A 26671-nucleotide genomic window follows, 5' to 3' on the forward strand; every position below is an offset into this window, starting at 1 on the left:
TATGTTAATTGTTATTTTATTGTAGAGGAAAAAAATATCCAGACATATTTGTTAAATAACAATACTTCCTGACAAAATCACTCTTCAGGGTTTTTGGGCCTCACCATCTGGTCAGACATAGTGAGCTATCCATCACCCTTGTAATAAGCTTCATTAATGTTGTCATAAACCACAGGAAAACCCAAAGATTTTCTAAATGGCTTCCAAATTTCTGCATAGATGCCCTTAATAATTCCAAAGGTAAACAGTAGACAAATAGGTGGAGAAATTAGGAGCATAGCTTAGAGGAAAAAAATATGTTAACTTGTGAATCTAGAATAAAGGGTATAGATTAAGTGTTCATTATACCATTCTTTCAACTTAATTTTTTAATTGCAGACAGACTGAAAAGTTGTCTTAGTGGGATCATGCTATTTTTCCACACTTGTAAAAAATACAGCCAATTATTTCTTTTTAAACCAGAAATAGAAAATCAGTTCTCCCCCAGGTGATACTCACTTTTAATTCTGTTTTAAAAGGCTTCCAGAGCTTTCTGGAAAGTTTAAATTAAGGGCCTACAGTACACTGATATGGTTTTATAGTTCTTGAGAAGTGTTTGAGTCAAATTCTCATCGAAGGTCTGTGATGGTCACTGCTCTGTCCACAACAGTCACATGGCTGCAGCTCTACAACAGGGAAAGAGAAAAAAAAGGGAAAGTCCTGGAAAATTCTAAGAAGTCACTTTTTAAACCTTCTTGTTTAACATGCTTATTCTGGCTAGTGGTTTCCAGTCTGGAAGCCAGACTGCTATTTACTTGCGGTTATGATGAGAGCCCCGGGAATCAGTGACTCCCCAATCCCTATCTGTAGCCTCAATCAATGTAAGCCCGAATATCTTCACTTACTTTTCAATTGGATGTATATTCTAGAGTTGTTCATAAAAAATTTACATTTCTTCGAAAGAACTGATGAATTCATTATGGTTTTTTTTTGGGTGACTGTGTCAACCAGCTAATACAGTGCACCCACTGTCACGTGGGGAATGCTTAGTTTCATCACGCAAAAGGGGTCTTTATAACTGAAAAACTGAAAATGTGGGCACTGTTTTTGCAGCCACTATTTCAACATCCTGGTACCCATTTATTATATTAAATGTACCCATCCTGGTACATTTATTATATTCCCGGCAGACTGACCTATTTTGAACAGATCTGTCAGAAAGCTCTTTCTCAAACTCAGCTGAGAACTGTCATTCTGTGAGGACTTAGTTTCAGTTCTGGGAGGCCCATGAAGCACACTTGATACCTTTTCATACAATAATTCTTCTTTCACTGAAAGTCAGTTTTCAGATCCTCCCTGAGGTTTCTCCTCTAAACATCCCCGGTTCCTTTCATGTGACAAGGTTCTGAGTCCCTTTTCCATACTGGTCACTTTTTGGTGAACCCAAAAGAAATAACACTCTATGGCCAGCATGGAGGGAAGCAACCTATCACATTAGATTTGAGGGACAAATTGAAACATACTGATCTTACCAGCAACTGAAACTTTTTATTCATGGACTATAACTTAGGAAAAAAAAAAAGAAACCTTCCTAAGAAGGTCAGAAAAATAAATCCCTATTATTTAAGCAAAATTTCAGAATCAAATATACCTTACCAATCTTAAAGGGCTTTTTTCCTTTGAATTTCAATCTCTCACTGAAGTACAGCCTTAGCAACTGGCATTGATGAAGGAAAAAAACTAACATTTAATAAGCCAGCTACTGCACCAGGTACTTTCTTCAGTTAAGCCTCTCACCCTATAAAGTAGGTATTATCATCATTATCATTCCCCTTTCCAGATGAGTAGGCTGAGGCCCAGGAAAATTAAGTCTAATCCAAGATAGTCCTTAAATGGCAGAGCTACGACTCAAATCCATTCCTATCCCACACCGCTTCCCACGTATGTTCTTTTTAGGAAGACCTGCAAAGATAAATGACAAGGTTGGTCCTCTGCGTGGGTCAGAAAGGACAATGCACCTCATCAGCTCAGACGGTCCTCCCTGCTTGACGCATAGCCCCAATTTCTTCTATGTAGATACGTACACAGAAGAGAGGTGGATCCTTGCTGTGTGGATGAAATCCTTTCTGGCGACAGGAAGAAATCTCCTCTAGCCCATGGTCAGTTAGTTTAAAGAATCCAGTTCTGCAATTAAAAAAAGCAGGCCCAGAATCAAGCAAAGGTGTTTCCCTAGTCCCAAATACACATGCACATGCACACGCGTGCACACACACACACACACACGGAGTTTGTTTTGAGATAGCTTCAAAAGTGTGCTGGCACATAGGTCTCTTCTCTGCTGAATGAATCAGAGTTAGAGAATGACTCATCACTGCCACCACACTAGTTTGCTTGGAGAACTCATAGTAAATAACAGGATTTAGAATGAAAAAGAAGTTAACTGAGATAATCTGTTTAACTTTGAAATTCTTTAATTTGACACCAGTCTCTTAAAACTCCTATTGCTTCAAGTCAAACACTTTAAATTTCTTATGTCCTTTTCTCAGAAAAGCATCAAAACTGTTGCTTTGGCTATCTTTTTTAAAACAAGCATAGGAGGTGTATCAGGATATGGTGCTTAGAATGTAACTTTTAAAAACAGCCAATTACGACCACAATCTATATATTTTACAGAGAACAAGGTCTGCCAAATAGAAACGTTTCCTGAGAGGCTTTTCCCCACTATCTCCTTATAATGCCCCAAACCACATCAATGTACTTACTCTTGGAATTTGGGGGAGCAAACAATGGCTATTGACTCCGGCAACATCATCTGGTAGGAGCAATGAGTGTGTAGGTCAACACTGGAGAGGAAGGCGGTCTGTGTGGGATGAGTCTGAGAGGAGGAAAAAATGTCTGAGATGCCCCTCAGTGAGACAGCCAAGCCTGGCCCATGAAGGAAATAGAGCCAAAGAGCTCTCAGTTGGCCACAATCTCCTTCTCAAGCACAAAGCCACTGGCAATCACGATGGGGCAATGCCTGAAGTTCATTACTTTTTGAGCACTGTAAAGAAGTATGGCTTAACAGAAGTACATGAAGAAACTCATAATTTGAATGGACCATCAAGACTTATTTGGCCCCTCACAAGCTTTCTCTCTGCAATGGAGAGCCATCCATTCTGGAATAGATGGTAGACGCTGTTCAATACTTCAACATGGTAGAAGTCAAGAACTTAACAAACCCCAGGTGGGTGAATGATTCTTCTTCTTGGCAGAGGTCAGGCATGAGTGTGCAGCACTATAGGCAAAAATAACAAATGCTGTCCTATGGCTAAAGAATACCATCTAAGGATGTGAGAAGCCGGGGGCAATCAGGATTTCAGCGGTAGTTAAATCACACAAAAGACCCTTTCTTGTTTGGGAAAAGGACTAAGATATTGAAATTTGAGGGTAATCTATTACCCTCGAAATGTACATTCAATTGATCTCATTTGTTTTCAACCATTTAAAGTTTTACTGAGCACACTGTTAGTACACAAATGAACAGTCACATAATGCCTTATGCTCGTCTTAGAGGAGTATGAGTACAGATAACAAGAATGGAAAAAGAAAGCCCCAACAGGACTCAAAAAGTCTAACAACCTTCACTGACAGAAGGGCTAGAACATACGTGTACTTGATCAGTGTTCTCAAACCTGCTGTGTATGAAATGAAGCTCCCGAGGAGCCTGTCAAAAGCATTGGCTCCTGTGCCCACCCCTAGAAATATCCAACCGGAGACTTTTTTTTTTTTTTTTAAAGCTCATTCAGGGGCACCTGGGTGGCTCAATCAGTTAAACATCTGACTCTTGATTTTGGCTCAGGGTTGTGGGATTGAGCCCCACATTGGGCTCCATGCTGGATGTGGAAACTGCTTGGGATTCTCTCTCTTCCCCTCTGCCCCTCTCCTCATCTATAAATAAATAGATAGACAGATAAATAGATAGTTAGAAAGTTGATCCAATGATTCTTATGTGCAGCCTCATCTAAGAAGCACCCCTCCACACAAAGCTGTGGCCAGCTCACTGCAGAAGAGGTCTGCAGGCCAGGAACAAGTCAGCTGAGTGCTATAGCAAATTCACACACAGGTCCTCTTGGGGCAGGTATGAACTTTGGTGACCACAAAGGAAAAATAGTGTCTACCTAATTATGAGATCCTACAGGACAAATGGCCTGTACCAACACCTTTCATCCCACAGTTAGAACAAGGAATTTTAACTGGGACAAATGAGGCCTATACAAGCTGATCTAGGCCTCTGACCTAAAGTTGGGTTAGCTGGAAAGACAATATAGAGGCACACAGCAGGAGCTCAATAAATAATTGTTAACCTAAATCAAAAAACCTTGTTTTGAGCCTCTATTCCCTTCTATTGTGCTCTTTCTCCTTCCCTTCACAATTGAATTTCTTGAAAAAACAGTTGTGTCTGTCATGCTGGAGACAGAGGACGGCATTTTTATGAAGAGAAAACAATAAACCAAAGGAGCAGACATGAACAAGGAGATTCAATGCTGGGGGCAGCTTCCGCGCCTGGATGGGAGGGAGTAGCCACAGGACAGTGATGCGAGCTAAGGCAGGGCTGAGGCAAGCTGAGGGATGGCCGTGAATCCTGGGCAGGAGGGTCACCCTGTAGCTGGTGATCAATACATGATCATACACACTTTTGGACCAGGGGACCTGGTTTACAGCTGGCAAAATATAGAAGGAAGAACTGATATTCTCCATAATCCTCTTGCCACGTTTAGGATGTGAGCAAATCTCTGCTTTTTTCTGTTTTTAATCCCCAGTTGGGAAGGAATGGTACAGAAAGATCACTGGGGAAAAAAGCTGAAATACTGTCAACTTCAGCTCTAAATTTGTTCCTAGCTGGACCCTCAGCTACAATTTAGAAATCCTTTTATTCATTTGGGGCTGAGTTCTACCTGCAGTCTAAACAGTAATTACCCAAACATTCCCCCATCTCCTCCAGTTCCTAAAACCACCTGTCTCCTCTGGCCAGGCAGAGCATCTAGATGGCAACCCTGCTGAATCAAATGAATTCCATCAACCCCTCCAAACAGAACCTCCAAAATCTCTCTGTCGCTTTCTTTCTTCAATTCTGTCTGAGTGTTTTCTCCCCCATAAGAAGATGAGCCCCCTTCTTGTACTTTTGATTGAATACATTCCTACCACCACATTACCTCGTCTCTGTCCCTCTACATCTCCTCTCTTGGCTCCACGATGCTCCACTGAGCACCGCTGGCTCACTGGGCATACAAACACATTCACACAACTGCACACAAGAATGCAGATAAGCCTTTAAAATGTTAAGCAAAAGAAGCCAGACACTGAGGAATACATATCATGATCCTATTTACATAAAGTTGAAAGTCAGGCCAAACTAAACTGCCAAGGTCAGGGATATACAAATAGGTAGTAAAACTGTTAAGAAAGCAAAGGATTTCCAGAAAAGGTGGGAGAGAGGTTACCTGTGTCAGAGGGCAAGTGTGACAGGGCAAGACCATGGAGCGGGAGCATGCCTCTCACAATGTTCTAATTCTTCACATGGGTCATGCATGTACGTAGATATTTGCTTCATGATTCACTGAAGTGTACCTTTATCTTCATGTCCTTTCTTACGCTTTGCCAATATAAAGGTTTCAAAAAAACCCAAAATCAAACCAAAACACAAGTTCAAGCTTTTCACACTAAACCATAAATCAAGCAAATACTCTCTCAACCTGGCTATTCCTTAAATCACCATCCCATTTTTTCCCTTTTCCCTGTGAACTAAACTCCTTCCAAAAATAGTGTACATTTCACCATCAGCACAACCTCAATCCCCATTACTTCTTCAAATTCTATAGCATTCCTCCTCCTCTGCCTTCGGTGCCTTAACACACTGCCTGCCCTCCCCCTGCTCTTCCATCTCTCTGCTTCACAACCAACTATTATTCCCTATACTTCCCTGGGGGGCCTGCCCCCAACCTACTGGTGAATCTCTTCTTGCTCTCCAATCACCTCCAGTTCCAAGGCCTCCCAGGTCAGTTCTGTGCAGAGGTCTCCCAAATCCACTTCCTACCCTGACCTTGCTCCCAAGTCCCAGCCACATTTCCAACTGCCTGCTAATTACCTCCACCGACAGAAAGCCTCACACATACTCTAAATTCAACATGCTCAAAACTGAACCCACAATTTATCCCACTTCTCAAGTAAGTTATCCTCCTGGAGCCCCTGTTTCTGATAATCACTGCCACCCCCATGAGTCAGGCCTGCTCTCTAAGTCACCACTGGCTTTTACTCATCCTCCTCTTGCTCATTACCCACATCCTCTGAAATCCTACATTCATCTCCTTCCCAAATGCAATGTCATCACCCTAGCTCTCATCAGTAGATTCTATCATCCCTGAAACCTCTTATATGATCTCCCTGCCTTGACCTACTTTAAAACAGCTTTTATTTTAGATATTCTAAAGAATGGTTTTGAGCATAGCCTTGCTCTATTAAAAAACCTTTAAAAACTTACTATATAAGAACTATTTTTTAAAAGATTTTATTTATTTATTTATTTATCAGAGAGAGAGAGAGAGAGAGAGAGAGCATAAGCATGCAGAGGCAGAGAGAGAAGCAGGCTTTCCTCTGAGCAAGGAGCCCAATGTGGGACTTCATTCCAGGACCCTGGGATTATGACCTAAGCCAAAGGCAGTGGCTTAACCAATTGAGCCACCCAGCCATCTCAAAAGAAGAACTATTTTGCCTATCTGCCCAGGACCCCCCAGAACATTGCTCTAATGCATCATATTAAAGCTTATCGACCAATTTCCTGATATGAACCATGAACCCCAACAAACCAGACCTCTCAATGTCTCAGGAACATAGTCTGCTTATTCCAGTGCTACCCCCTGCACATGGAATTTTCTCTCAGCCTATCTTGTCAAAATTCTGGGAAATCAAGCCAGGTGCAATCCTCCCCTCCAAATTCCATAGTGCTGTTTGCACTTCTGGAAGCACTTGGCACCTTCTGCCACATGTGAAGAGTGATTACTTGTCTCTTTGTCTAGTCTCCTTTATGAGACTAAAGCCCTGTCTTACTCAAATTTGTATCCTCCAGCAGATAAGAAACAAGTTTTCTGCCACTCCCATACTATATAATAGGGGGTACCCAATAGAAGGCAAATATGTAGGTCATGGAGTGCAGACAGGAGGGGCACATAGGACGGCCTCTTGGGTCAGTATTTCCCAAGTCTAACATACAAGTATGTGTAATCTTCCTAAATCCAGAAATGAGTAGACTCGTTTGTAAGTAAGCCTATCACAAAACATGAAAAGTAGCTTGGTCTGTGGAGTGAGGAATTGAAAAAGAATAGGAAAAAAAAAGTAGAAATGACCTCTAGGAATGGAATTACATTTTACCTAAATATCACCTCTAGGGATGGAATTACATTTTACTTAAATATCACCAGACTAGTCACAATAAGCAAACCCTTGAAAATCTGCCATAGTGGTGACCCAACTGGTTTACATAAATATATATGCTGTTTTAACAAAGACCAAATGCAAACATCTGAATTATCTTCCTTGGCTCATTAAAATAGTTTGATTTATAAACCTTTCAGGAACATCATTTGTGTGAAGTAGGCATATACTCTAGGCCAGCATCTTACCACCATTCATACTCACAGGGAAATTGGGACTTTACAGGAAATAAGTTCATTTTGATTAAATTAAAAATTTTTTAAATTAAATTTTTAAAAATTAAAAAATTTTTTAATTTAAAAAGAAAATTTGGGGGGGGGCGCCTGGGTGGCTCAGTGGATTAAAGCCTCTGCCTTCGGCTCAGGTCATGATCCCAGGGTTCTGGGATCCAGCCCCACATTGGGCTCTCTGCTCAGCAGAGAGCCTGCTTCCTTTCCTCTCTCTGCCTGCTTGTGATCTCTGCCTGTCAAATAAATAAAATCTTAAAAAAAATTTTTTTTAATTAAAAAAATTAAAAAGCCCTAAGTAGTTCCCAGAAATCAGTACCGGAGTAGAAGCAGCCAAGTATGCGAGGGAAGTCGAGTGTGCCTCCGGAGGAGGGAAAAACAGTCACCTAAATAATCTGGCCATAGTTCACTTTGCTCAAAGAAAGAAAGAAGCAGCATGTTTATAACTTGGGGAGGGAGGAGGAGCCTGGCCCTCGGAGAGCTCGGGATTGCTTACATGGATCCAGCCCAGTGTGATGAGACCCTGCTGATCCTGTATGAGGAAGAGCTCTTCTTCGTTCTCGGTGTGGCAATAATCAGACCCGGCACTTTGCTTGGGGATGAGAACATGAGTAATGGTAAACTCATTCCTCATCTGTCAAAGGAGAAAACAGTTTGTCACCACTCCCCGGCACTTATGCAACCCCCCACTGTCACAGTAGTTTCAAGGTAAACATCTGTACAACAAAGGCCGTTCTTAAGCAGGCATGAGGACTGGTGCTCCCTGAGTCCCTCACTCAAGTGATTTCCAACCTTGGCTGCTCATGTGCACTGCAGGGGGCGCTCCACAAAGCCACAGGCACCCACAGTCCAGTGGGAATTTCCAGGGGGTGTCAAATGGGTCTACTTGTGGGTCCCAAGAAGCTCTGGGATAATACCATTTCTCTTCCGTTGCTTGAGTCTAAGGTAGTTTCCTCTTACTGGTTCTCTTAACCCTTCTCATTCTCTAAGGCTCAGTTTCAGTCTATTCCATTTCACTCATTTCTGCATTCAGCAGTTAGCAATGGGTTCTTCAAGTGCCTTTATTCAATTACATTTCCTTCCTCTGAATCCCTAGCGCTCCACCACATACACCATTCAGTGTGTTATTCATCTTTGGGTATATCTCCCATCTCTTCAAAATGCTTGGGTATGTTCTATGGACACATGCTATGTGCCTTACATGTTGGATATTCCCAGGCCTACCATAAAGCAGGTATGCAAAAACTGACATACAGGTAATGCTGGCTCTTCCTACCAAGTTTAGAATTATCTATTTCTTACTACTAGCATGAAAATAATCTGTTCAAGGGACCATGAAAATCAATAAAATGCAAGGTCATCACACTCAAGGTTAACACTGCATTACGCTATCCCCGGTTCCTTCTGCAGAGGGACTGTCGCAAACAGTAACTGACCCTGGATATCTTCTCTGAGAGTCACAGGAGGCCAAGGGGGAAAGTACAGTCTCAGCTCAGGAAAGCGTTTGGTTTTTACCAGTTTTCCACAGAGAATTCCACATGTCTCTACTCCTCGGGCTGTGTTGGCACTGGCTAACTGGAGGAACTGCGGGCAGAGCCTCTCGGGCACTGCCACATGGCGCAGTCTGTCGATTGTAGGAGCTGTCGTAGAGAAAGGAGAGAAGTCTGAGACCGGGGGAGAGCCTTCCCAAGCAGACCCCAGAGCTGGCAGTCCTGGGAGAGCAATGCCAAATCACTGGGGTTCCCCAAACTGTGGACAGTGAGTGGGGATCTCATCCTGATGGATGAGGAGGAGAGTTGTGGCCACAGAAACTGCAAGTGCATTACTTTAAAAAAAGAGGCTTGCACAATTCAAGTTAAGACAAAGGTGAACTACTCCTCAAACAAGTTCCTGCATTATTTAGAAATTCTCAGTTACAACCTAATATAAAGGATTTAAAAAAAAATCTCATTCAACTGAATTTTTATTTTTATTTTAAATCTCTCTTTTACCTCGCCTAAGAATATTGGTAAGTAGGACTTTCAAAGAAATATACCAGATATATTCTTCTAGGTAATGGAAAACACTTTGGGTAACGAATTCTGAATTTATTCATTTAGAAGAACATTAAAATGCCAAAACAAAACAACAACAACAAAAACCCCCAACTGGTCCTCAAAAGAGGCATGAATGCACAGAGCAGCTCAAAAGCCTAGTTCAGAATGCCAAGAATGGGCCCAGTAGCTGGACATCAGGGAGAAGCCCTGTGAGAGACCACAGCCTCAAGTTAGGATGTGTCTTTCATAGTCACATTTTCATTGAAAAGAAAAGAGAAAAGAAAGGGGATGTTCTGTTTCTGCACATGTAACAGCAAGCTCCAAACTGCTGGGGAGGTAACAGACAGGGGAGCAGGCAGTCACATGGCGGTGGGACAGCAGCATGTGAAGATTCTGAAGGAAATGTCAGCACAGTCCTTTCCTTGCAACTCCACAACCACTCCCTGAGTGCACACCAGTGCGCTCACTGTGCTCAGCTCACAGGGAACACAAGTACGAGTAAGATTCAAGCACCAACCAGGAAAAAGTTAAAATCTAGTTATTAGCAAATGACTACATCATCAGGGAAATGATCTCAACTGCATTATAGAAACTAGAGATTTGAGAGTCTTAAGGAGAACAGAGTCAGTTTAAATGAAGGGAAGGAGATCTGGCAAAACTTTAAGAAAAGCAAGGAAGGCAGAGATAGAGAAAGGGGATTTTAGGTTCAGGGCGAATGTTAACAAACCTCCTTGGATAAAATAGTCCAGGGGCGGTGCACCTGGGTGGCTCAGTGGGTTAAAGCCTCTGCCTTCTGTTCGGGTCATGATCCCAGGGTCCTGGGATCGAGCCCCACATGGGGCTCTCTGCTCTGCAGGGAGCCTGCTTCCTCCTCTCTCTCTCTGTGCCTGCCTCTCTGCCTACTTGTGATCTCTGTCTGTCAAATAAATAAATAAAATCTTTAAAAAAAAAAAAAGTCCAGGGGCTGCTCTGGGAACGTGACAGCCAAATTTGACCAGAGCACAGAATATGGATGAAGGAAAAGCAGTGGGAGACAAGCCTGCCAAGTCCATGGGGAGAAATCCTAAAGGCCAGGATTCGGAGTCTGGAACCCCTTTACTCTTACGCTGTCCTTATAAATGGATCTTCTGCAAAGCTGACTTCCTTAACTACTACTTGAAAGTTCTTTCCCAAAATGATCTGTTCTACTAACCGAGGTATATGCACCATTTTGCTGCTACTGTTACTGTCTCAGACAGTCTCTCAGTGATGAGAGGAGGAAAGACTGCCAACAGTTTTTACGGCTAGCCCGAATCATCACCAACTACATATAATATTGACCTTGACCAAGCTCCTTAAGGAATGGGATCATTTTTAGGGCAAGTGCAACTCTGTAGCCCATTTTTATTTTTTAAAAGTCAATTGTTAAATTATAAAGTGAAACTATAAATTTCAGATTCCCCTTCCAGAGGGCCAACAGTGTTCTCTAATTCACTGAACATTTTGAATCTCTGTAAAATCCTTAAAAGTGAAGGGTCTGACTTTCAAGGATATTATGAGCTCTTCAGAAAAGTGACCTGCTCCAGGTAAATTATATGGCTGAAGCAACAGCCACCTGCACATGACAGCCAGTGTCACAGAACCCAGCATGGCTATACTGACCAAAGGGGCTTCTGTGACCAGGGTCTAATGAGTGGGATCATGGAGGTGATCTTGGGCTGAAACCCACAGAATGACACTCTGCTTGGGGGCCAATGAGATGGAAGAGGCCAAGAGCAAGTGGACTCACTACTTTCTGAGTTGCTCAGTGCTCCTGGTTTCAAGGACCTGTCCACCACGGGTGGCTTGGCAGGCCTCACGGTCGTATTACAGTCTGTAGACTGTGCAGATGCCACAGGTGCCGGGGGGAATGCATCTGGGGAGGGCTTCTCCAAGTCCGGCACCAGGGGGCCGCCTAGGCCAGGGTCCACCTTCCCAAACTCCTGCACGATCTTCAGTCGCTCCTTTTCCAGCTCCTGGTTCCGGATCATCTCCTCAAAGGCATGGAACTGCTCTTGCTCCAACTGCTGCTGCTTCTGCTGGGCCACCCTCTGCCGCTCCTTCTCCAGCTCCTGCTGGATGGCCACGCTCCGTGCGAGCTCTTCTGCTTCCCTCTTCTGCAAAGAAGGAAGAGGAGTCAGGCTTACACGTGACATTCAGGTGACTTCACACCTCAGGAGGACAAGGCTTTGCAGCACAGTGATTTCCTAAAATGTGCACCTGCTCCGGCCCGATTTCCCAACACAGACCTCGCGCTTCCCTCGGCAGTTCCACACTGCAGAATGTCACTGCTTCTGTCTAGCTGGCCACTGCAGACTGACTCTGCAAGGACAGTGAAGGTCCTGACCCCCTCACTCTCCTTCCTCAATGGCTCTTTACTAATGTATTTTCTTCTTTACTGAAATCTTGCAACTTACCGTCTATCCCTCATAATCTGTATCTAACACAGTTTTATTCTGACTGTGCTGTGCATACATTCTTTATCCCAAGCAAGGCTGCAAAAGAGAACCAAATCCAAACTTCACCCTGCTGTATTGGGGGTCTTTAGTGAATTTTAACCCAAAAGGAAGCCTCCAAAATTTTCCTGCTGATCAGTTCAATACAGAGTGACATTTTCAAATAAGAAATAGCAAGTAATAATCTCCTTCAATAAGGTTTTCACTCCCTCAGTCCCTTACAAATAGATGCCTCATAGCTGTTTACCGCCCTGCTAATTTGCAGCATCTGAGTTCAGAGAAGGGCTCAGCAGAGCACTACAAAATAACATGGAAGGGATCCCAATCCACAGTAAATATTCACATCTGACACAGACCACACACGTGCCTTGGGAGTTTCTCCACGTGTCCTAACTCTCCCTAACAAGAATCATTTGAAAACAGATTGAAGAGCAATCAGTTATTATAAACAGGTATAACCAAATGTGAATCAATACCCCAAAATTTGCTGATCTAAAAACCTGTCCTTAGGTTCTCACTCTAGATATAGCAAACAAAATTTCCTATTCCTCAAGTTACCCTGTAAGACAAGCAGGCTAAAACTATGTTAGTATTCTCAGCCTAAACACTTGTGTTCCACTCTTTTGAGTTTCTGGTCTTTGCTGAAAAAGTAAAATATGACAATAAAAATCACAGGATCTGCTAAAATATCATATTGCAATGACAGGGCACAGCCTAAGAAACCACAATAATTTCTTTTCTTTCTTTTTTTTTTTTGCTGTTATATACTTACCTTTTCTTCATTATATTCTATATATTCTTTTGTATATCGTTTTAATAGCTCTTCCTTCAGCTCTTCTGCCTTGGGAAATGCAATTTCCTTCAACTTCTGAGACACAAAAACAGAAAACAGAGAATTAGAATAATTCCCAGCTAATTAAGTACAGAAGTAAAAAGACGTAAGTCAGCTTGGCAATGGCAACAATGTATCCCAAAACAATGTAAAATACCCTCTACTATACCATACCTACTACCTCATAACAGATCTGACCTTATCTCCCATTGCAGGATTTGAAGCTCAGATGTGGACAACATTACTTTTACCTTGAAGTTAGTCTGTGCTGCTTTTAGATGGGCAACAGTGAAAGTGAAGACCCACCTTTACTGTGTCTTTCTTTTCAGGAATGACAGCCGATTTGTAATCTCGATGCTTTGGGAGTTTCTCAATAAAGAGCCTAAAGGAATGGATCAGAATCATTATCATGCAAAGAAAATGTCCAAATGTCCAACAGACTCTGAAGCAAAGCAACTCCCATGTCCTGCAGCCACCACAAGACGGCTTTACAGACATGGAGGAAGGGGTCACACAAACCCAGTGACCATGTTCCCCACCCACCTTCAACCTGTGTTTCTCTCCTCCCCTGAATCTGGTGTGCAGGAAGCACCAGACTCCCACAACTAAAAAGATGAGGGCGGGGGCAAACTTACCCTGTGCCCAAAAATTTACCTCCAAAGAGATTCTTTTCTTATTATGACCATGACAGGCTTCCAAAGGAAAGGGCCTCGGTCACAAATTCTTCTCCAAATAAGTCTGGCAACCAAGGGCAAAAGGCTGAGAAAATCCATGTTTTAGACTACTCTAGCCCTGTGACCTTAAATTTGGCTTCTTTTTCTTTGGGATTCATGTGCCTTCAAAGCAGAATATTCCTTGCATCATATTAAGCACTGAGATCCTTAGACAGTTCATGTGTTATACGTGTGTAACATGTGCATATTACGTGTGATGTGCATTACGGTCCTGATGAAAAGTTCTTAGAGAAACTAAGTGCTAGATTTTCTCTTCCAGTTTTATCCATAGCTGTAAAGCTCAGTGGGAAAAATAAACTGAATCAATTCACAGATCTCTAATGTTTATGATGTGGGAACAGTGGGAAGAGTGAAAACAAACAGAAGTTCAGTGACTTGTCACAGTCCAAAGTGGCAGATTCAGCAGGCCAGTTCGAGAGTCTACACTTCTAACCACTATATCACTCTGCCTCTACATGGCTCCAGAACGCCCAGAACTGTTGGAGGGGTACTGAACAAAGATGTCTTTTAATAGGATTAAGGTGTAATGAATTCAAACTGATACCCAAAACAAATCAGTTGAGGGGAGCTTACCCACAGCTCTAAAATACCACACTGTAGTTGGGACTAAATGATTCTTTTCCACTTTCTGCCCATGGGTAGGAGTAAACGGAGGAGGACGCCTCAGTAAGGGGAAGGAAGTCGACCTCCACCAAAGCAAACTCTTTTGAAAAGAGCCTCCTCTCTTGGTTCTATATTAGGCACATGAAATTTTCATTTCAATCCAGTTTGACAAGACCCTTCAGGCAGGGATGAATTCTAAAATCAAAATGATTCTAAAACTCTCCCCTTTGGGTTCACAGAGAAAGATATAAAACAATTTACTTGAAGTCTATATTTAAAATACAGATTCATTTGGGGGCACCTGGGTGGCTCAGTGGGTTAAGCCTCTACCTTCGGCTCAGGTCATGATCTCAGGGTCCTGGGATCGAGTCCCGCATTGGGCTATCTGCTCAGCAGGGAGCCTGCTTCCTCCTCTCGCTCTCTCTGCTTGCCTCTCTGCCTACTTGTGATCTCTGTTTGTCAAATAAATAAATAAAATCTTTAAAAAAAAACGACAGATTCATTTATTCACCCATCAAGCCCTGAAGAAGATATTAGGATAAATAAGGCTAGTTCTTATGTTCAAGACTCCTATCTATAATTCAGTAACACTCTCTTGGCTCTACAAGACCAAGGTACCTGTTCCTAACTTTAGCAGGCTGAATGTGCTTTGTATGGAAGCCGGAATCAGCCCAGATAGCACCATGTAACATGACCACCACACTTAACATGCACTTGTGCTCCCAACCTGAAAAATTGAGAAGTGAGGCCAGAGGTTCCTGTGTCTTGTGCTTCTCTGCAAGTCCCTCTAAAGCCAGCATAGTGCCTGTATGAAGAGGCACTCAATAAATATCTGAGCAATAAAATGGTCTTAAAACCTTCAGATGAGGTGAGTAAAGAAAGAAACCTGAAGTATACAAAAGTGCATTTGGTATGCCACCTGGTATGTAAGAAAGGGGGACAATTCTCTATGTGTTTGTACATATATTTTAAGTACACAGTAATACAGGAAATCAAGGAAAGTAGAGGGCAGGGGAAAGAGAGTAGATGGGACAAGAGTGGGAGGGAGACCTCTCACCACACACCTCTATTATTTTGATGTTGAACCACGCAGTGGAATCTAGTTTATAAGGTAAAACTTCTACACAGGTACATGAATACCTTCCTCTTGTTCCAGCAACCATAGTCAATTCTCTGAATGGGGACCATATGGGCAGAAGGGTCTCTTGAAACCAGAACAGGCAACCTAGCCCATTGTCTGTACAGGAGGCAAGTGCTCAGCGGGGAGGGAGCAGGCTCTGGAGCCATGCTGCCTGGGCTCAAATCCTGGCTCAGCCACGACTAGCTGTGTGAACTCCGCCAAGTCAGTCTCACTACCCTTCAGTTTCTAGATATATACTCTATATACGGAGACAAACTAGCACTACCTGATAGGGTTGCTGGGACGCTTAAAGAGATTTTTTTTAAAAGTGCTTAATGAGCACTGGGTGTTATATAAGACTGATGACTCACTGACCTCTACCTCTGAAACTAATAATACATTATATGTTAACAAAGAAAGAAAGAAAGAGAAGAAAAAGAAAAAATAAGTGCTGAGCACAGTGCCTAGCACATAGCCAACATCTGCTATGATGGTTATGTAAGTTATATGACTGTTTTTACTAATAAATAAACAAAAAGTGTGAATAAGAACCAATGAAGATGTTAACACCAGGGCTAGAAGTGTTGTAGGCACAGAATATCTGTGGCCCAGAGGTATACTGTTCTCTAGGGTTTGATCTTGTTGCAGCTTAGAGAGGGGAAACATACCAAAGCAAAGATGTATTGGCAAGAACACAAGCAAAACAACCAGTTGGGACAATGGGGATAAAAAGAGATACACAGAAAAGGAAATACAAAAGGTAAACATATAAAAGGGTATTCAACTTTACTTACAATGAAAGAAATTCAAATTAAGACAAGTTACCATTCCCATATATCAGATTGGCAAAAGTTTAAAGGTTGATTATAACCAATGTAGACAAGATGAAAGGAAATGGGTGTCCTTACACACTTTAAACAGGACTGTAATTTAATAATACATTGTATTACCACAGGACTGTAATTTTCCTGGGGGTGGGGAGAGACAACTATTCACATTTTAAAATCTGCATATCCTTTAAACTCACAAATATACCTCTAGGAATTTATCCTACACAACAGTACTAAAATATACATAAGACTATTCAATATAGCATTGGTCATAAAAGTAGGGAAAACTAAAAAATTAAATGTCCATCAATAAGGGATTATTTAATAAATTACATTGCACCCAAATGTGAAGAACAACATAATCATTCACTCATTCATTCAACATATTTACTGAGCATCTACTATGGGATTTGGCAGTGAACAAAGTCATAAATCCCACCTCATAGGGTATGTGTTATGGGGTGGGCAGATAAACAATAGAAGAAAAAATATATTGATAATCAGTGCTCGAAGTCATTAATAGGGAAGGAAAACAGGAAGTGACAGGAGAGGGAGTGGGATTTTATACAGGGCAGCTAAGGAAAGCATCACTGAGAAGACATTTAATTAAGCCAGGAAGAGACGAAGCCATGAAGAGATCTGGAGCAAGACTGTTCCAGGCAGAAATGAGATCAGTATGACTTGATACAGAAAGATATGACTGTTAAGAAGGCAAGTTGTAGGGCGCCTGGGTAGTTCAGTCGGTTAGGTGACTGCCTATGGCTCAGGTCACAATCCCAGGGGTCTGGGATCAAGTTCCGTATCAGGCTCCCTGCTCTGTGGGGAGCCTACTTCTCCCTCTCCCTCTGCCTGCCACTTCCCCTGGCCTGTGCTCTCTCTCTGTCAAATTTAAATAAATAAAATCTTAAAAAAGAAAGAAAGAAAGAAAAGTTGTAGAACAGAATATACTGTATGAGCTTATTCACATTTTAAAAAACAAGAATAAACACATGAGCCTAAGTGCTTGCACGGACAAACATTTCCCTCTACACACAAGAAATAAACAGTGGTCATCGCTGGTGGATTCTTTTCACTTTAGTATTTCCCTGGCTGGGTGGTTTGAAAAAATAATTGTTTTGATCATGAATATTAATTTTCTATACAAGAAACTATTTCAGAGAGTCCAGCAGAAACTCTATAACATGGAGGGACGAAGGACTCTCCTCTCCTCTCTCCCAATCTTAGAAATTGATCAGCAAAGTGAGCATGATCATAGACTCTAGTCTGTAAGCCCCGATCCCAGAAGAAAACATTTTCGATACAGGGGACAGACCATTTTCAGCAAGCAAGTCTGTGCTATAGGAGGCTTGCACAGGAGACAAGAATTGCCTAAGTTCTGTGTAACTCCCTTCTATGTAGCCTAGTCAATGACCATAAAAAGCTGTGAAAGAATTCACCGCCTGGATTATTGTCTGTGCTCATCATGAAAATATGTACTGATTTAATATGCTGAAGATCCTGTTATACCGGGGTCTGCAAAAGGCAAAGCATTCCTACAGGAGGGAAAACCTCTGAGAGGGAAATGTAATTCAGATCATTCAGATGCCTGAAGTGTCCCAGGGAAAAGAACAAACATGCCTTTTAAAACCCGGAATTAAAGTACCCACAAAAGGTCTAGAACAACGACTTGCAATAGTGGGGGAGGCAGAGGAGTGGTGAGGGAGATGCCCGCTCCCCTCTCTCCTCTCTCCGCAGTTGTAATAACTGCCGAAGTGAGCCACTGTTACTGACAAGAATATACCAAGAAAATGAAGTGGAAAACAGACTGAGAATATTAAGCCAGAACTTTTTTGCAACTCCTACGGCTTGTCAGTTCACAAAATCAGAATCAGGGTCTTAAAGATACCGGCGAGAAAAATGAAAGTAGCTACATTTATTGCTTCAGGTCAAGCCAATCCAACAAAGTCCCAAATCAAACTCCAAATCTATCAAGGCAAGTAAATGAGCTGCTTCATCCCACCCCCTTCTCACTGAGCTCTCCTCCTGGCCCATTTTGTGGTATTAAATGGTCCCATCAGTGGGAACCAGATTCCCCATAGTGATCTTGCTGTCAACATGGATATTCGTGTCACTCAAAGTAACCACAGGTCACAGGACAAAATCGATTTAAGTAACTGTGTACTCTTAATCCTACGCCCACTTGCCTAGCCAAGAGCTTACTGCTACAGTTAAGCTCTTTCTTTCTGTGCTGTACCATCGGCTTCCCCTTCTCCACAGGTTCCTTTCCATCAGCAAAGAAACATGCTCCAGAATCTCCCATCTTAAAATACCACACATTCATGCGCTCCTTGTCCCTCTTCAGTTACTCTCTTCACTCTCTGTCCAAACTCCTCCAAAGAGTTATCTATGCCAGGGCCTGGCAGAGTACAACTAGTAGGTCAAGTCTGGCTTGCCATCTGTATCTGAAAATGAAGTTTCGTTGGAACACAGCCACACCCATTCGTTCATGTGTTATCACACTACAGAGCTTGTGACAGAGATCAAATGACTGCAATGCCAGAAACATTTACTCTCTGGCCCTTTATAGAAAACATGTGCCGACCTCCGGGCTATACTCATGGTCTCTGCTTTCCTAGCGTCCATTCACCTTTCATCCCACCCCGATCCAATGTCTTCTTAGTCCTTTCAGTGAAACCTGTTTACTAAGATCACCAGTGACATCACGACACCAACCCCAACACCTGACCCACCCCATTTGACCCATTCTGACGCAGCTGGCCACTCTCCTGCAAATACCGGCCTCCTTTGGCTCCCATGACACCATTCTCTCCTGGATTTCCTCCTGCCTCTCAAACCTCCCTTGAAGTCCCATCTGCTGGTTCTCTCCACCTAACCAACCTCGAGGCTCTTCCCATTCTATAGTCTCATTATCAAGGTTTCTTGATCTTTGAATGTGTCATGAATCCTCCTAGCATCTGATGAAGCCTATGGACTCCTTCTCAGAATAATTTTTTAAAGATATAATATAAAACATGAAGGATTAGAAAGCAATTCTACTGAAATACAGTTTTCCAAAATATAGTAATTGTATTGTGTGCTTCTTTACTGGTATTTTGTTAATACATTAAAAATCAGCATCTACTTGTGGCTTTAATAACTGTACTGTAATTCAGAAGTAAAGGTAAGTGTAAATGCTATTTTTGGATATCAACATCAGTCATAATGTGCTACAAAATATCGACTCTGGGGCGCCTGGGTGGCTCAGTGGGTTAAAGCCTCTGCCTTCTGCTCAGGTCATGATTCCCAGGGTCCTGGAATTGAGCCCTGCATGGGGCTCTGCTCAGCAGGGAGCCTGCTTTCCCCTCTCTCTTGCAGCCTGCCTCTCTGCCTACTTGTGATCTCTGTCTGTTAAATAAGTAAATAAAATCTTTAAGAAAAAAATATCGATTTCTCCCGGTGGTGACAGCATTACAAATATTATTAATACTACTGTGCAAAATGGAAGGAAATGCTAAATTTCAGTGAGAGGTTAGCAAACAAGAAAAGTTGTTCCCAAATGAATTCATGGAGAATAAATTCTATCGATGAATCCCTGTGGGGTTCCTGGATCTCTGATTAAGACCTATCTGCCAGAAGATCTCAGCAGCTCTCAAGGCTTCAGAACCACTCATATGCCGAGGACTTCTGAGTTTGTATCTCCAACCCAGACCTCTCCTCAATTCAGACTGGTACATCCAACTTCCTACTGGATATCTCAGAGGCATATTAAACTTAACACCTTAACATGTCAAAGAAGCCAGGCCTGAACTCTTGAATCTCCTCCCCTTTGAATCTCTTCCCTTGAATCTCAACCCACCTTTTTTCTTTCTTTCTTTTTTTTTTTTTAAAGATTTTATTTATTTATTTGAAAGAGAATGAGAGAGAGAGAGAGCATGAGAGCGGGGAGGTCAGAGGAGAAGCAGACTCCCCACCAAGCAGGGAGCCCAATGCAGGACTTGATCCCAGGACTCCAGGATCATGATCTGAGCCGAAAGCAGTTGCTTAACCAACTGAGCCACCCAGGTTCCCTCTCAGCTCCTTTTCTATACCATTCTCCCCATCTCAGTAAATGCGCCCATACATCCTAAAGTTACTCAGGGCAGAAACCTGAGGTCAGGGGTGCCTGGGTGGCTCAGTCCTTAAGCGTCTGCCTTCAGCTCAGGTTATGATCCCAGGGTCATAGGATCAAGCCCCGAGTTGGGATCCCTGCTCAGTGGGAAGCCTGCTTCTCCATCTCCCGCTCCCCATTTGGGTTCCCTCTCTCATTGTCTCTGTCAAATAAATAAAATCTTTAAAAAAAGAAACCTGAGGTCAACCTTGACACCATCCTTCCCAAACTATCAGTCAGTCCCATTGACTCTACCTCCAAAATGCCCAATCCACTTGCTTCATGCCATTGCCATCAGTCTCTTCCTTGAATTGCCATGAGAGTTTCCTAACTCATCTCCCTGCCTTCTCTTAACACACCTTCCACCATTTACCACATAGTAGCCCAATTTATATTTTTTGGAATATAAGTAAAATTAAGTCATAACCTCACTTAAAACTCTGCCATGGCTTCTAATGCTGTCGAGATAAAATGCAAACCCCCATGGCCTGCGTGATGTGGCCCCACTTGCCTCTCCAGCCTCATCCCCTTCTCCCTCCTCCCTTGCTACACTCCAAACACAATGATGTTCCTTCATTCCTCAGAACACACAAAGGTATTTCCTACTTAAGAGCTCTGAACACACAGTAACACCTGTTTCAAACACTCTGCTCCATGCTCTTGGAAAGACCAACTCCGTGGCATCCTTCAAGTTTTAGTTTAAATTACCTGCTCAGACAGACCTTACCCTATTTGATACCCTTGGTTAATCTCTGTCCAGCACTCTCTTTGTCGCTTTCCTAGCATTTGCCTTACTCTGACATTTCTTTGCTTACCTGTTTATTGTCTTCTCCCATAACTACAAAGATACACCATGAAGGGCAGGGGCCACTTACTTCCTCTGTATCCAGGACTTAGAGCAGTGACAAGTGGACAGCAGATGAACACAATACATATTTGTCAAATGAATATGGCCCTTGACCTCAAAGCACTTGCTATGAGAGGCTACAGGACCCAGAAGGTTCTCCAGAAAATACTGGAGAGAGTGATTCCATGATTCTATTTAACTTTCTCAACCATGATTTTTTGAAGAACTGTGCCCCATGGCCTCATTCTGGGAAAACTCTCTACCAGATTACTGGAAATATACAAGAATATTATTTCTACCAGCAGTAGAAGAAAGGGACAGTAGTGAAAGAAACTTCTCAGGAAAATAAGTTTTGTGCCTACTACGTCAAGGAATAAAAAACTCGTAATAGCAAAGAGAGACAAAAATGTAATTTAATTCTATGTAACTTTATCAACACTGAGGTCACATAACAGGGCATGATGGCGTGGATGGCCTGCATGATCTCTGAGGAGACAGGGACTACTTCCTTTTTTTTTTTTTTAAGATTTTATTTATTTATCAGAGAGAGAGAGGGGGAGAGAGCGAGCACAGGCAGACAGAATGGCAGGCAGAGGCAGAGGGAGAAGCAGGCTCCCTGCTGAGCAAGGAGCCCGATGTGGGACTCAATCCCAGGATGCTGGGATCATGACCTGAGCCGAAGGCAGCTGCTTAACCAACTGAGCCACCCAGGCATCCCAGACAGGGACTACTTCTAAATTGAAAAAATAAAGAGACAACAGCAGTCCCTTTTTCTACCAAAGGGACTCTACAATCAGAGTATGAATTCCTGGAAGTCCACTTATAGGCTACTTTTCTTCAGAACACCGGTTCTCAACTGGGCCATCAGAGACCACCAGGTAACATCTAGAGACATTTCTGGTTGTCACAACTCAGGGAGGGGATAAGGGGTGCTATTGGCATCTAGTGAACAGAGACCAGGGGTGCTACTCAACACTCCACAATGCACAGACAGTACCCATAACAAAGAACTATTCTGCCCCAGATGTCAACGGTACCAAGCTTGACAAACCCTACTGCCGAGCAGTATGTGATCAAAAACTGAAAAGGGTGCCTAGGTGGCTCAGTGGGTTGGGCTGCTGCCTTCGGCTCGGGTCATGGTCTCAAGGTCCTGGGATCGAGTCCCTCATTGGGCTCTCTGCTCGGCCAGGAGCCTGCTTCTATGCCTACTTGTAATCTCTGTCAAATAAATAAATAAATAAAATCTTTAAAAAAAAAAAAAACTGAATGTGATACAACTGATATGCATTTATTATTTCAGGGAGGACATGTAAGAAACTAGTAAGAGGAATTCCCTCTGGGGAAGGGCACTGAGAGTTTGGGGAAAAGGGAGGGTTAGGGAGACTTACTTTTTAAATATATATACCCTTTTGTGCCTTCTGAATTTGCACCTTGTATACATGTTATCTATTCAAAAAAGAATAAAAAATAACCAAAAGATAGTCAATGTGGCTTAAACTATGGTCTCAACTCTAGCTTCAACTCACAGAACATTATCAAAAACAAACTAAAAACAAGACCAATGTCATAGATGAATCCTAATTAAAGAGTTAAAAAATCTAGGGGTGGGCGCCTGGGTGGCTCAGTGGGTTAAGCCGCTGCCTTCGGCTCAGGTCATGATCTCAGAGTCCTGGGATCGAGTCCCGCATCGGGCTCTCTGCTCAGCAGAGAGCCTGCTTCCCTCTCTCTCTCTGCCTGCCTCTCCATCTACTTGTGATTTCTCTCTGTCAAATAAATAAATAAAATCTTAAAAAAAAAAAAAAAAATCTAGGGGTGCCTGAGTGGTTCAGTTGGTTGAGCATCTGACTCTAAATCTCAGCTCAGGTCTTGATCTCAGCATCCTGAGTTCAAGCCCCACGTGGAGCCTACTTAAAAAAAAAAAAGTTAGATCTGAGCCTTCTCACTCTGAAGTGTGGAACAAAGCATATCACAAAACCCAGAGCCTACTTCCTCACATATAGAATGGGAAGACAATGAGCTCTACCCCATGTACCTAGAACTATGAACATCACATGAAACAATGCAGGGGAGGGGCACCTGGGTTGCTCAGTTAGTTAAGCGACTGCCTTCAGCTCGGGTCATGATCCCAGAGTTCTGGGATCGAGTCCCACATCAGGCTCCCAGCTCCATGGGGAGTCTGCTTCTCCCTCTGACCTCTCCTCTCATTCTCTCTCACTCTGTCTCTCTCTCGAATAAAAAAAAAAAAATTATGGGCGCCTGGGTGGCTCAGTGGGTTAAGCCGCTGCCTTTGGCTCAGGTCATGATCTCAGGGTCCTGGGATCGAGTCCCGCATCGGGCTCTCTGCTCAGTAGGGAGCCTGCTTCCCTCTCTCTCTCTCTGCCTGCCTCTCCATCTACTTGGGATTTCTCTCTGTCAAATAAATAAATAAAATCTTTAAAAAAAATTTTTTTTAAAAAACCAACAATGCAGGGGAAACACTCTATGAACTGTAAGAGTCATACAAACACATTACAGTCATTATTTTTCTAAAGGTCCTGGTATCATGAAAGAACAAGGCTAGATGAGACCCTTTAACTTTATTCCCTTCCTAAATTACACATCATTTCATCATCACTGGGGTTTTACAAGTTGTTCCCTGTTAATTGCACTGCCATCTTCTATTTATGCTGCCTACCTAAGATGCTAAGTAACTCAAGAGAAAGGTCTCATGATGAGCCACACAAACTGTAGGTGGTCAATATCTATTTGATGATTTGCATGATCATAATAAAGGTTAAGAAGAAAAACCTTTTTTCCTGAATCACTCAGTTTGTGACAAAAGCAGCAGAGATGACAAATTTTGGCTCTGCTAAACCTCAACAGTAATCCTATGATTAGCTGCCTTAATAAAGAGAGCATAGGAAAAACATTCATCAATACAAAACATGTAGTTTAACCATCCTTTCTCTTGCCTAACAGCTGGGCCACGTGGGCACAGGCCAAAAAGCTAGGTCTCTTACTCATGAAATCACTGAGTCATGAAAATAACACTTTCAGTGCTCATAACTTTGAATGTCAAGGACAGTCAGTATGTAGGAGCTGCCTGCAAAGAATGATTAATGCTAATGATGTTGTAAAGTTCTCTAGTTTTAGCAATTCCGAGCAGAATAAATGAGCACAAGAGCAGAATGAGTGAGGCATCAGTCACCAGAAAAGAAAAAGGAAACTGGAGGTGTCTTACGTGATATACTTGTTATAGAGGATGAAGGCGTGTTCAATGTTGCCTTCCTCAGAGTAAATGGATGCCATTCGGATAATCTCGACTCCAGAGCGGAAGTACCGTCGGGGTGGAATGTCTTCATTTATCTCCACTGCGCTACCCATCTGGGAGAGGGCCCTCACCCGGTCTTCGGGTGGAAGGCTCACATCTCCATGGTCAGACATCAGGACCAAGAAGTTCTGAGACAGAAAAAACAGGTGGCATCAGCACCATGGTCCCCATCACCCCAACACAACCTAGCACACAGCATGGTTAGCCCACAAACTTCTACCTTACAGAGAAATTAAGAGAAAAATACCATATGCTTGTGGCTTGTATCAGATAAAGTCTCTTTCCCACAAGAAGGCTGAGACCCTCGAGGAAGTGCCTATCACAATGATCAAAGCATTGGCCGACTTAAAACCCCACAAAACCTGTGCCATGATTAGGTGGTACAGGGAGTAAAACTATAATGGGGATTTGGTTCTACCCTTTAATCATTCCCTATCATGAGGTGGCCCTGCTCTCAGCACCATAAAAAGATGGATGGTATCTTATATTTTTTGCGCTACTTCTCCCACCAGCTACCCACTTTCATCTATCCCAGTACTTGGCATAGTATATTCAATGAACTTTCAAGATGATTGTTAACTGATTTCAAGTTTGGTCATTTTCATTTAATGAGTAATGACACTTTCCCATGGTGTACTTTTTCATCTCTGAGCACATGGTGAGGGGAACTAGTCTGGGAATGAATGCAGAACAATTCTAGTTCTGCTCACTAAACCCCTCTTTCGGTCAATCCACAACATCATTCATCACGTCATCATGGTAATGAATTTAGACCTGAAAAACAACTTACTCAAATCTATCCTCAAAGACTAAGCACTCTTCAAATAACAAAAGGGCACAAAGGTAACTCGGTACTCAAAAATAAATAAATAAATAAATAAATAAATAAATAAAACAGACCCACAAAAAACAGGGAGGGAGTTTTCCCTGCTTCGAACTGCAGTAATTCTACAATCTTTCTAGATCTCATTCTATTGCTACAATCAGATTCCAACTCCCAATTGGTATGACTCTACATCATTTTCAAAAAGAATCTGGGTACTTGATACACACTGAATTACAGCCCACCCTAGCCAGCATGCTCTAGAATATACGACTAGAGTAGAACCCATTTTGGAATTTAAGGCCCTCTAACAAGTGGTCCCACTTTGTCTTTTCAGTCTTAAACCTTACTCCTTCCCATCAGAGATCTTTCCCTTCAGTCAGGATTCTAATCTGCCCAGAAATCCTCAAATGTGTTTCATTGGTCTACCCACTGTTTTCCTGTTCTCCCCTCCAAGCCCTCCCTCGACGAGGCTTTTCTTGGTCAATTCCACCTCTAGGTCACACTTCCCCCAAGCTTCCTCTCTAAACACCCTCACGAGTAGTACAAAAGCTGTGCAGACTACCAGGGATGCAAAGGCCTTCCATCTCCCCCAAAGCCGTTTTAGAGGCTCAGAAAGCCGCTCAGCAAATCTAAAACCTCCCCAGGCTGCCTAATTAGTAAACTCGATCCAGAGCCCATTAAAGCTAACTGAAGCTTGTTGCGCCTCAGTACTTCTGGGGAGATGATCTGTAAGGTCGAGAATGGAACCCCCTCCCAAGGCCAGCGAGCGGTACTAGAGGGCTGAGCAACACTCCAAAGGAGATGCGGCATCCGCAAAAAAAGGAGAAGGTGGCATAAAGGACTGAGGAGGAAAGACGAGGTCAAAGGAAGTTGCAGGAACGAGCCGAGGGGGCGTATTCAGTGGAGAGGGACCTCCTGACACCTGCTTGAGATCCCCTCCTTCAAGGCCCTCACGCCCAAGTTGCCAACCCAGGGACAAAATTATCCAAGGTTCTCGGGTCTTCAGAGCGCGGCAGGAGGAGACGCGCGGGGACGCGCGGGGCCTGGCGGAGGCCGGTGCAGTCAGTGGCCTCGCGCGCGGCGGGCCGGGCAGAGGGCGCGGGGACGACAAGGCCGCAGGCCCCACACTCACGGCGGCCACTCCCCTTCAGAGTCCGACTATGCTCCGGAGCTCAGCCCCACCACATTTCCCGGACCCTTCCCCACCTGTCCCCGCGGACGACTCTCGGAGCTTCCGGAAACGTCACATCCGGCGCG

General features: G+C 43.1%; 1 protein-coding gene across 5 annotated transcripts; it reads right to left on the minus strand.

Annotated features, from left to right (window-relative positions):
• Positions 1-26671, minus strand: STAMBP (STAM binding protein). 5 transcript variants are annotated; one of them, XM_059405826.1, is made up of 10 exons: positions 26621-26671; positions 24499-24716; positions 13325-13400; positions 12959-13054; positions 11481-11847; positions 9192-9316; positions 8173-8310; positions 2742-2854; positions 2064-2163; positions 1-665 (listed from the first exon to the last, which is right to left on the minus strand). In XM_059405826.1, exons 2-10 carry the CDS (start codon positions 24699-24701, stop codon positions 609-611), a joined length of 1275 nt encoding a protein of 424 aa, XP_059261809.1. In that variant the 5' UTR covers positions 24702-24716; positions 26621-26671; the 3' UTR covers positions 1-608. The 5 variants fall into 5 exon arrangements, with proteins under 5 accessions (XP_059261809.1, XP_059261808.1, XP_059261810.1 ...); XM_059405825.1 differs by having other exon boundaries at positions 26547-26637; XM_059405827.1 differs by lacking the exon at positions 26621-26671 and adding an exon at positions 26384-26540.

The sequence above is a fragment of the Mustela nigripes genome, chromosome 7 (assembly GCF_022355385.1).
Source record: "Mustela nigripes isolate SB6536 chromosome 7, MUSNIG.SB6536, whole genome shotgun sequence".
Classification (NCBI taxonomy): domain Eukaryota; kingdom Metazoa; phylum Chordata; class Mammalia; order Carnivora; family Mustelidae; genus Mustela; species Mustela nigripes.